This window comes from Pteropus medius, unplaced genomic scaffold, assembly GCF_902729225.1.
Source record: "Pteropus medius unplaced genomic scaffold, Ma_sr-lr_union100, whole genome shotgun sequence".
In the NCBI taxonomy this organism is placed as follows: Eukaryota; Metazoa; Chordata; class Mammalia; order Chiroptera; family Pteropodidae; genus Pteropus; species Pteropus medius.
This window is the reverse complement of record NW_024349225.1, coordinates 321,917-334,002: the sequence shown is the minus strand read 5'-3', so window position 1 is coordinate 334,002 and position 12,086 is coordinate 321,917. Positions and strand designations below refer to the sequence as shown.

At 39.4% G+C, this 12,086-nt stretch overlaps 1 protein-coding gene and 1 pseudogene across 2 annotated transcripts in view; both read left to right on the top strand.

Moving 5' to 3' along the window:
- KCNH1 (potassium voltage-gated channel subfamily H member 1) overlaps positions 1 to 12,086 on the top strand; it is a 308,541-nt gene that overhangs the window by 16,559 nt on the left and 279,896 nt on the right. For both annotated transcript variants that reach the window (XM_039881126.1, XM_039881125.1), the window contains exons 2-3: positions 6,624 to 6,747; positions 10,150 to 10,256. In XM_039881126.1, the coding sequence (XP_039737060.1) occupies positions 6,624 to 6,747; positions 10,150 to 10,256 (231 nt within the window). The remainder of the gene's footprint in view (positions 1 to 6,623; positions 6,748 to 10,149; positions 10,257 to 12,086) is intronic.
- On the top strand, positions 4,258 to 4,376 carry LOC120617820 (uncharacterized; annotated as a pseudogene).

The window sequence follows — 12,086 nt, the reverse complement described above, 5'->3', positions numbered from 1 at the left end:
GGGTGGAGGTAATCACTTACATGACCTCTGGGGCCTTATTTTTCCTCTCTAGTTTCTTGGGTCTCTGGCATTGACCCCAGGTATGCTGGTCATTGGGTGATCAGCTTTTCTGTGGGGCTCAAGTTTACAGCTGGTCTTTGGATTGAACAGAACTTGCTGCCCTGCTCCAACCTAACACATTCTCTCTCTCTCTCTCTCTCTCTGTCTCTCTCTCTCTCTCTCTGTCTCTCTCTCTCTGTCTCTGTCTCTCTGTCTCTCTCTGTATGTAACTTGATCTAATCTAGGCTCTCACTGGCCTTGCAGCTCAGCTCTTTTATTTGCCTAAACCCCCAAGTTGATCTTAGGCTTGGACAGTTTGACAAAACATTGCCTTTGTCACCTCACTTCACTGTGATAACCATTTGCTCATGCAACTTCAGCAGCAGTGGGGCAGGGAACTTCTGAATTCTTTGCAGACCCCATGGGTGCTGAGGGAGGCTCAGTAGTGCTAACACGGGCCAGATTTGCTGTGTAGCACCTTTGAGTCACCAGTGTGGTATGGTGTTCTCTCCAACCCGAGTCTCAAATGAGGATCCAGGCACAAAGTCTCCTCTCTTCTGTCCCTTCTCCTGTCCCTCCTCCTCTTCTATTATTCTGTGGAAGCAGGATTGTTATAGAAATAGGTCAGCACACTAAGTTTTAAGAAGTAAGAGATGATAGTTTGCAAGTGAGGGAAGAGACAAAACATTGCAAAGACTGACAGGAGAGCCCAAGCATTTAGAGGAGAAACCATTACTTCTACCCATGTCAATATTTCCTGAGGGCATCATTGTGTCACAAGGTAGAATCATAATATATGATGACGATAGTGTTAATGTTGACTTGTTAATTAAAGGTCTTATTATACTTAATGTTTTTATAGAAAGGCACATAAATCTTAGGTGTTACAAAGATTTTTATAGAAATAGTCTGATTTTAGTATTTAACGGAATAAGAAGGAAACTATGTAATATAATGATTAAAAGCATGGATTTTGAAGTCAGACCCACATTTAAATCCCAACTCTAACCTGCTATAAATGACTGTGTCCTCAGAAGCTCAGTTTCTTCATGAGCAAAATGAAATCCATGATACTTCATTCAGGAAAGTAATACTGCCTCACGAAGACTGTTGTAAAGGTCAAAAACTCTACCTTAATATATGATAAAGTACGTAGTACAGAGCCTGACACAGAGCAAATGTCAATAAATGGCACCTATCCTCATTAATACTTGGAATATAGCTTATGTGGAATCCCTTAGTTTTGACGATATATGTGAGGTATTTGTATGGGTAGTCCCCAACCTATAACATTGTGTTTTGGAAGGTAATTTCTAGTCCTTTATTTGTAGTTTATAAACTGAAGATAATCCAGAACATGTTCTTTTTCAGCCAGCCAGAGCTGGGTACACGCGTATGTGCTAGGGCAGCGGAGGGGGGAGGAATTTCTTTCCTGTTGGAGGTAGATGGTCTTCTGACTAAGATTAGAATTCTTCCTTCCGTTTACTCAAGTCCTTGGCCAAAGAGAGAATACCTAGACCTTCTATCACACAGTGAGAACCTTGTTTGCCGGAAGCTATTCTCTTTGCGTGGGTTAGTAGTGAAAACTATTTTGCGATTTTAAATTCTATGATGAGAAATCCTCCGAGTGGATAGTCATTAGGCCAATGATTCCAAGCGTATGGCACTTTCTATTTTTCTGTTTCCTTTCTAGAGACAGTGAAGATGCTAGTGGACTTGGTTTTTCCCAGATGAGACTGTAGGTGAATAGGCACCCCTGGGACAGTGGGAATGCTTGAGGAATGGTGAATACATTTAAAGGATGACCAGAATACTTTTTATGAGAAATTACGGTGATATCTGGAGCTTGAAATATATCCTGCTTTCATTTCTTAGTAATGAGAAATTTAATCAATAACTTAATCTTTTCTGATTACATTCATTAAAAATTAATAGTGTACTTATTTTTATCAAAGTAATATATTCTCATGGTTAAAGTAATCAAACCGAAGAGCTTATAAAGAAAAACAACTATCCTTTGTCCCTTTGCCCATCCTGCTTACCAGAGGCCACATGTTCTAATTTTAGCTGTTTCTCTTCTTATAGTTTCTTCCACATCTCTAAATAACATGCATCACAACTATTTCTAGATTTATCAATTTTAGACATTATCTTGTCACTTCTGTTAATTTAGCTGTTTTTAGCTCACTTTACTTACTTTCTACTCCCTCCTCTTATGATTATAGTGCTCCTTTAATGGTTATTTTTGCAATTTTAAATTATTAATACCTTTGCTTTTATTATATCAGCTCTAGATACCATCTCATGATTGTTCTCTTTTCTCTCTCTAAGCTTATCATTTGTATCTTTATAGTGTCAGAATCGATGAGGTTATATTCAGATACTTATAATGAAATATTCCATGCTTTGAGTATATGTTAGTTTTAAAAACTGGAAATTTTACGGTGTTTACATTATTATGACAATAATGTGACATGCCATATTCTGCTTTCCCCTCTTGCACAGCTTTTTTTTGATGCTTCTAATTTCCTCTCCTGCCCCCCAAATTAAATATCTTTACTGAATTTCTATGTTATTTATCCCTAGATAACTCTCTTCGGCAACTTCCGTTCTCTGAACCATTCCGTACTGAATGCTCTCTATTAGTTTTCTTCCCTGCTTTCTACGTTTGGAGCCACTTTTTCCCTCGTCCCCATGTTGTCTTCTTTCTTGCTTTTATTCCCTCAGTTTTGCCTCGAGTAACTTCCTAAGAAAGGGTATATGGACATAAATTTCTTAGCTCTTTGCATACCTGCAAATATCGTTATTCTACCCTTACGCTTAATCGTTTTAATTTTTAAAGTCTTCTGGCCTTTTCTCATGTTGTTCATTGTGTTGTTCCTATTAGGATGCGTGTCTTTCTTCCTCTTGGATTGATCCTCTGTGTCTTATTTTTTTCTTATGTATCTTGTCTCTTTCTCTTTCTATCTTACAGTCTGTGAGACTTTATTAATGTTGAATTTTTAATTATTACTCCCTTTCAATTTGAAGGAATTTTTGTTTTATTCTCTTATGATTTTTTTTACCCATTTCATCCTAGTTTTGCTTTATGGATGCAATATCTCTTGAATTTCTTCAAGTATGCTAATTAGAGATTTTTTTTCTCCTCTTTAATCCCCTGCGTCGCCACTTCCACTACTGACCTATGGATGTTGCCTTTTTCCCCTTAAGAACTGGATCTCTGAAGGTGGGGTGTCTCCTCTCACATGCTTGGTGTGCACCTGAGGCGAGGTGTACCGAGGGCCTGGCGCACCTGGGGTATGTATGGTCCGTGGCTCCACCTGGGGCGTGAACCCAGGACCTTCTGCATGTAAAGCAGACGTGCTAACCCCCACACTATGGAGCCACTCCCATTAGGGATTTTTTTAAAAAGTTCTTCTTTGCTTCCCATATTTTTTCTGCTTTTTCCGTAGTCATTTTTTTCTGTTGATTTTTTACTATATTCTTATTTTGTGTGTATGTGTGTGTGTGGATTTTTACCTTTCTCATTTATTTACTTTTATTTTAGTGAAGCATAGGATAGGAAAGAAAATAAACACAGGTAGCTAAACCATTATTTATAACTGGCTGTTCTTCCTTCTTAGCACATAATCTCAGTGGGGCATTAGCCGTGAAAAAGTTCACTCATTTTTTTCCCTCCTACTCTAGATCTTCTTAGAGAAATTAATTATAGCCTTAGGAGTCAAGAGAAATAGTTAAACTGACTAGACTTTATATACACTTAGGCGTAATTTAGTGATTTTTGCACTTCTTTTTAAGGCTTAGTTGCTCAGTTCAAGAAATGTGAGTTTATTCAAGGAGAGAAGACCTACATGAAGGGTTATTCTGTCTCCAGAACAAACTCAAAGACCTTAAGCCTGAAGACCCTTCCTTGTCTGGTCTTTAGCCTCATCATCTCTTTTCTGGCTTCTCTTTGTCTATCTACATCGGTCTGCTATGTGGTCCATGGTTTACTGAATATATTAAGTCCACTGTTGAGACCTACCGCTCAGAAAAAAAGATTCCTTTCAAAATATTACCGCTCAATGACAATGTACCTGGTCACCCGAGAGCTCTGATGGAGATGTACGATGAGATTGATGTTGTTTTCATGCCTGCTAACACAGCATCCATTCTGCAATCCGTGGATCAAAGAGTAATTTTGACTACAAGTCTTGTTATTTAAGAAATACATTTTGAATCTATGGCCATGCCACCCTGAACATGCCTGATCTCGTCTGATCTCGGAAGCTAAGCGGGGTCGGGCCTGGTTAATACTTGGATGGGAGACCACCTAGGAAGACCAGGTGCTGTAGGCATTTAAAAAAAAATACATTTTGTAATGTGATAACCACTCTAGTACTGATTCCTCTGATAGATCAGGGCAATGTAAATTGCAAACCTTGTGGAAAGATTCACCATTCTGGATGCCATTGAGAACATTCATGATTCATGGAAAGAGGTCAAAATATCAACATTAATAGCAGTTTGGAAGAAGTTGATTTCAGCCTTCATGGATGACGACTTCAGTGGAGGAAGTAACTGCAGATATGATGGAAGGAGCAAGACAACTAGAATTAGAAAATAGAGCCTAAAGTTGTGACTGAATTGTTGCAATCTCAAGACAAAACTTTAGCAGATGAGGAGTTGCTTCTTATGGAGAAAGTAGTTTCTTGACATGGAATCTACTCCTGGTGAAGATGCTGTGAAGACAGTTGAAACGACAAGAAAGGATTTAGAATATCAAATACATATAGTCGATAAAGCAGTGGTAGAGTTTGAGAGTTTGACTACAAGTTTGAAAGAAGTTCTACTGGGGGTAAAATGCTATCAGATAACATCGCATGTTACAGAGAAATTGTTCATGAAAAGAAGAGTCAGTTGATGCAGCAAACTTCATTATTGCCTTATTTTAGAAATCGCCACAGCCACCCCAACCTTCAGCAACCACCAACCTGATCAGTGAGCAGCCATCAATATCGAGGCAAGACCCTCCACCAGCAAAAAGATAAAGACTAACTGAAGGCTCAGATGGTAGCGTTTTTTAGAAATAAAGTATCTTATTTAAGGTGTGTACATTGTTTTTTTGTTAGACATAATGCTGTTGCATACTTAATAGACTACATTACAGTGTAAATATAACTTTTACAGGTACTGGGAAACTAAAAAACTCATGACTCATTTTATTGTGACATTCACTTTATTGTGGTGGTCTGGAACCGAACCCATAATACCTCTGAGGTATGCCTATATTTGGGAGAGACAGAGGGAAGAACTGGTTGTAGATTTTCATGAAAGCATGTTTATAAAATTAGCAAGTTTATAGATTAACTTCATGAAAGTTGTGTTTATGTTGCTTTTAAATAGATCAAGGCATTCTCAAGAACAGATTACCATATTTAGTTATTCCTCCTTTTTCTCCCTCCTCTACTCCTCCCCACACAAAGGGATGGTTACTTATATTGTGAATAAATTGTAAATGCTACACTAGAACAAAATTAACCTCCCAATTAAATGAGGACATTATTCGTGACCATTATTTCACTCTACGTAGTATACATATATAAACAAAACCCCATACAGCTTACAACAAGAAAAGGGTATGGAAGGGTATGTGCCTGTTATCTCTCTCTCCCTTCCTTCCTCCCTTCCTTTCTTTTATTCCTTTTCAAAACGGGTGACTATTCTGTGCAGAGGAGACGGCCAAGCTAAAATAATGATTACATTTTAGTTCTGGTGTTATTTGCTTAATTTAAGGTCTTGAAAGAAAAGACAGACAGTTGATTTCCTTAGTATAAAAAGTATCAAAGACTTTTGATCTTCAAAACTGTGGAAAGTGGTGAGAACACACTAAGCAGCCAATTTATTTGGCCTACTTAATCTCTGCAACAGAAACGAATGGTGAGCTGGTGCTCTGTGAAAGAGCTCAGACATGTGGCTACAGAATCTCAAAATCAGCAAGAAGGTTTTTGACATTACGAGCATCTCGATCAGGCTCTACAAAGCTCTAGTATTAAGAGGAGCTAGTCACTTCCTTGCCAAGTGGAGGGCTCTCTTTGGTATGAGTGTTCCAAGAGGCACTCAGCTGTTCCCTTCCTCTTCCTCTTTAGGAAGGCCTTCTCCTCCTAAGATGGGCAAATGCTAATCAGGGTCAACAAGGTCAATTTGTAGCTTCTGGCCAAAAGACTGACAAGCCTAAGGTGCTGGATGGAGCCCAGAAGAAATGACTTTGGGTTCTCTCTTGCCCCATATTACCAGAATAACTTTCATTGAGATGAAAAATGCAGACTAAAATATGTCTCATGGGAATCACTGGATTTCTTCAGGATTCATCAGTCTTGGGGGTGGTAACCTAAGCATTTACATTCAACATATTTACTCTAAAGCAGTGGTTTTTTTGATATTCCTCGAAGAGCCATTTTCCTGTTCAAGAGATTGTTATGGAGGGAAGCAAAATATCAACCTGGCTTGGTTGATATTATGTATGTCCTCATTGAATCTCAACTAATGTCTTGCCTCATGGGCCCTTTTTTTCTCCTCCTCCTCCTCCTTCTTTTTTTAAACAGATACGAATTTCGTGTTGGGGAATGCCCAGATAGTGGACTGGCCTATCGTGTACAGCAATGATGGATTTTGCAAGTTGTCTGGCTATCACAGGGCGGAAGTGATGCAAAAAAGCAGTACCTGCAGGTATTTATGATCGGGGCTGTTCTGTTGGACAATCCATTGCGGTATCTCTAGAAAAAGAAAGTGGCTTACTTAGTGTGAGAATCGCCTTCCTCCCATTCAGTGTGTATTCAGGAATGTTTATGATGATACTACCTCCAGTTCACACACTGTGCGGAGAAAATCAAAGACTTAAAACATGGTTCCCACCACCGATGAACTTGCAGTGAGGTGGCAGGAAACTGTAGAAAAACTCAGGAAAATCATTTTATCTATAAAAATGTGAACTCAGGAGTTTATGAAGTATGAGATAAAATTTAACACGAAAGTTAGAAGATTAAATATAATTAAGTCAAATTTATATGATTAAATTAATTTTAAGATTTATGGTTGTTTTAGAAGAATAGCTACAGTGTTGGAGACAAGGACTTTGTTCATAGAACATTTCATTGGGAAAACAGAAGAGAACCAATATTTTGTTGCCTTCTAATTTTTCTTACACCTCTCTCTGATCCCTGACTCAGAAGCTGCAGCAAATGGTGCTCGCAGTGTCGCTTGTGTATTTGACGGGGTTTCTGACCAGCAGCAAGCACCCTTGGGCCTTGGTGTTAGGACAGCTCTTTGAAAGCGTCTTCAAGGTGTGGAGTGGAACACGCTGCAGACCTTGCCTTCGGGGCCCTGTCAGAGTCTTGGCTCAGCTCTGCCTTTGGCTGCTCTCATTCCCGTCTTTCTTCAGAGTCTTCTGTCTTCAGTATGTTTGCATGAAGCAGCATCATTTTCCCAATGCTGCCAAATCAACAAATAAACTCATCTATGAAAGGCGGAAAAACTTGTCTGCCCCAGGCATCATCTTTGGTTTTTAGAAGCTGCATTTTCATGCTATTAAGTCAGCCAAGTAACTAGATTGGTGCAAAGTATGAAATGTTTTGAATATACTATTTTCTTAAATTTTAGAATTTAGGGACTGGGAAATAGAAAGTTTAAGATTTCCCCCCTCTGTTCAAAGGTTTAGAAATTATGGCTCTTAAGTAGTACAATAGAATTCTCATATTCTTGGTATGCTTTGTCCTCTTAAGTGTCTATATCTGCATCTACATCTATATATGCACATTTACGGGAAGAAAATCAGAAAAATTTGCTAACTTAGCCAACTTTTCTTTTATGTACAATTCTAAGAAACTTTTTAAATTCTCTGAAGGTGTCCCTCTCAAGAAATAAAGTAAGCATATGTAGTGCTAGCTATATTTCTCATAGCTTAGGAGCCTTTTTTGCTTAATTCTTGCCTTGGAGGCATCTGAAATCTAAAGTCTAGGAAAAGGGACTATAACACCTACCAGTAAACTACAGCTTGAAAAGTACATAAGTTGAATGAAAGCTGCCTGTCATTATGGCACTTCTCTTATTTGAAGGCTCTATTTTACAGCCATTTGTTTTATCTTGTGAAGGAAATTGCCAGCATATATACCATCACATCACTTAAATGGAGGTCACTTATTTAGCAAACTAACTCCGAGAATGTGGGAGGAAGCTAAAAAGGCCTCTGAGCAACCAGCTAAATAAAATGATCATAGAGCTTAAGTTTTTAACCTCCTAGGAGAAAATCTCTTATTTTCAGGCAGGGCTGATTTAGCCTTGATCTATTCTTCTTTTAAAAGATAATTCAACAAGCTTGGTTATTTCTTTCCTGGTTTATAGGTGAAGAGCACAACCCAAAGGCGGAATGCTACATGAGATAGGCGCAGAGGAACCGTAGACAATAACAGCTCTCAGTGGGCTGGAAAGGGACATAATAATAGAAGTGCCAGAGAATTCATAAAAAGTAAACATCTAGGGCCCTTTTCTTGGAAATCGGAAGCCTGCAGTAAGCCCTGGGCTGTTCCAGTATCAAGCTAAGCATGGCACTTGAGCCGGTGGTTCAGGAATTGCACTTGATAACCTCTCAGGTTCTTTTTAGCTCTGAAATTCTATGATTCTGTGATTGAAGTCATCAAGAAAAAGTTAGATTGCATTTGGCAGGCATAGTTGTAGAAGATGCAGAGTATACTGTTTAGGATCCCATGCCTCTGTTCTACATTACCTAAGACTTGAGGACTGAGTAGTGCTGTTCTTCTTATTGTCACCTGAGGCCTGGGCTGGGCAGGGGAGATGCTCACTGGGCCCATGAGGAGCCTTTTTCAGAGAACTGTCTTTTCCAGCCCCATTGAGAGATGAGTTTTTTCCTCTTGCCTTTTGTTAGTGTCCTGTGCCATCCTTCACTCTGACTAGTTGAGGGTGTGTCTTGTTCCTAGAGGAACAAATCTCGATTTTCAGATGATTTTCAGTGTGGGGCCCAGCAGTTTCCTGCCTCTATCGAGAGCTAATACTAGTGGGTAGGAGCTTTACTCTCCAGAGTTTTCTCTAATTTTTTTTTTCCCTCCTTAGTCAGCTTTTCTCCAAACATGAGTAGTAGGGAAGTGTATTAGTAAGAATTTGTAGGATTTTGTCATCTCAATTTTTTTCAATGCTTTTCTTCTTCTTTTTTTCTCTTTCTTCTTTTTGGTTCTTTTTTTTTTTTTTGGTGGGGAAAAATTACAGAAAAAGAGTCAGACAGTGACTGAATCTTTGAGCATTCTTTTTTCGCTCTGTCTTAACGTTATAGGAGCATCATCAAATTAAAATCTCTCTCTTTGGAGAGCTTGAATTAAGACTTTAAAAGATTTTATTTTTGTTTATTTTGTTGGAGATTAGAAGGAAAAAAGTGGCATTCAAATTTACGGCATCTTTCCTAAGAAGAGTTCCTTTTCCTTAGATAAAAGTTTAAATTACTCTCTTCACAAGTGTTTGGTTTAGGTGTTGTTCTCCACGCAGTCTGGCCCTTCAAAGCCTCACCCTCCTTTCTCAGGCAAAGTTATTCATGCAGATTTTCCCTCATTTTCATGTTCACATACATTAGACTGAATCCACACATTCAGGTTCCAGAGGCCTCAATCCCTGGCCTCACCCTGTGCCTTTGGCATGCCCACCATGCCTGGCCTTGAATGTACCCGTTTTTCTTTTTTCAGCTCCATATCCACCTGCTCTTTTTTGATCTTATTTGTTCTGGCCTCTGGGAGGCCTCTGCCACGGTGGCCACTGTGATTAAAGTGCTCTCTGTGACTATTCTTGTATTCTGTAATTTTTTTGCATTTCACACGCCTGATTCACTGCTTTCTAGTGTACCCCTCTTTATTAGGACTGTTTTGGGGGCAGATGGTGTCTGATCGCCAGTTGATTAGTGTAACCTCCTTTTTGAATGCTTTTCTGTGTGTGTGTGTGTGGTGTGTGTGCCTGTGTGTGTGTGTGTTCATTCCACATAGCACAGTTCTAGGTATAGACAGATACTGAACATATTCTGGTAGCATAATTAATATTCGTTAACCTAACTGGAGCTCTTTGGTTGATTTGCAGTTTTATGTATGGGGAGCTGACCGATAAAGATACAATCGAAAAGGTGCGGCAAACGTTTGAGAACTATGAGATGAATTCCTTTGAAATTTTGATGTACAAGAAGAACAGTGAGTATTCAGGCCATTCTGAACCATATCTTAATGTGCTTGTCATAGTAAAATATCTCCTCTTCCTCTGTTGCTGTCTCGGGTTTTCTTCTCTCCCACGAGCTAAATGTCGTTACTTAAAGCCATCGTGTGTGTTGGGATAAATGGTATGGATTGATGAGTTAGACTGTTCCTCACAGGAACATTTGAACTTGTCACTAACCAATCAAGTCTTCTTGATCTTTTTTTCTGCCAAGATTAGTGTTTTAGTGTTGATTTACTTATGGCGAGTTGCTGGCTTACACACTTGTAGACTTTACAACTTCTTAGGGGAAGAGGTGGGACAGATACTCTGTCCATTTCTTCCTTGTCTCTATCTCCCACAGCACCTAGCACAGTAGGTAATACCAGCAGGTACCCAATTAAGAGTTTCTGAATAAAATTTTGTTCTCCTGGTGACCTCAGTTTTTTTATCAGAGATGGTATTAATAGTCACAGTGCATTGTTAATTTGTATTTGTTTTGGCTACAATTACTTCCACGAAGTATGTTTAATGAAGTTTTAGGTCAATAGCCACATGTAAGTACAAAACTTGCTTTTCTCTTGGGAGAATGGAGATTAGCAATATTAGAAATATGGAAAGTAGAGCATATGGCTGTAACAGGGCTGCAGAGGTGTCAGAGAGTGCTTTTTTTGTTTGTTTGTTTTTAAAAACGCTATTTTGTTTGTAAAGAATCCTGTTCTTTATATATAGTATTAAATGGTAGGTTATAGGTTCAGTAGAACGTTTCCAAAATGGCCCAGATGGCATATGAGGACGTGGTGGCATTCAGAGTGATAGGTTTTGCTCTGGAAAGCAGGACACATGCTGCTTTTATCTGGAAGTAGCTGGGGCATTGTTTTCAGTCTGGCATGTTGAAGCAGGCACCCGAGAGGACTGTTGCGTCGCAGATGCTGATTTGAGAGATTAGCTCTGGGCATCTACAGATCCGAGAGGGTTGTTCCTGTAACTTTTATGCTAGAGACGTTACCTTGCTCCATCTCACTTTTTCAGCCAGGAGGTCTAGCTCCTACCCCATCATTTGGCATAAGAAAATTGAGATGAAAGACTGTGAATAGCTCTATGCCAGTCCTTCCACTACGGGGAACACAACTCAACTCAAGGCAGTAGCTCTGACCAGGAGCATGCCAGCAGAGGCCTTCTCTGCACGTGTGCCCAAGCTAATGGCGTAAATGAAAGGTTTTCCATACTGGAAGCTTTGTATACTGAACAGTGTGGATTTCCTCATGACACAGAACACGGATTGGGTAGGTGTATCACTAAAATAATTCCTTGTATTTATATTTTGCTACAGAGGTTTTAAGCTTCATTAAACTGTGTGTTTAACTTGTCCAGATTCCACTCATTTGTTTGGCACAAAAGGGAGAGAGAAGGAAGCATAATTTAAATTGAGTTCACTTGCCATTCCCTTCAGTGAGCATGAGCCCCAGAGTGAGTGTGAGATGGGAGAACGGAGTCTGCTCTTCCTTCTGTGCCTTCAGGACTGAAGGCCTTGTGTTGCATCTCATCCCACGAAAGGTGATTCCGGTGTTTAAAGTTGTGTACTTTAGGTAGACTTGGCCTCTGCATGTCAGCCAGTTAGTTCAGCTGATGTTCTATAAAGTATCAGCATCTTTTCTCTCCCTGGAGGTTGAGGTGGGCTTACTGAGAGATGCATGGCAGCCCCGGCACAGGGCTGCACCTTACAGGTGATGTTAAGGCATTTTCAAGAGTAATCGTGGTCATATGCAATTTTCGCCCTACTCTTTGACTTTAGAAAATAAACTGGAGAGTATGACTCCACTCTATTT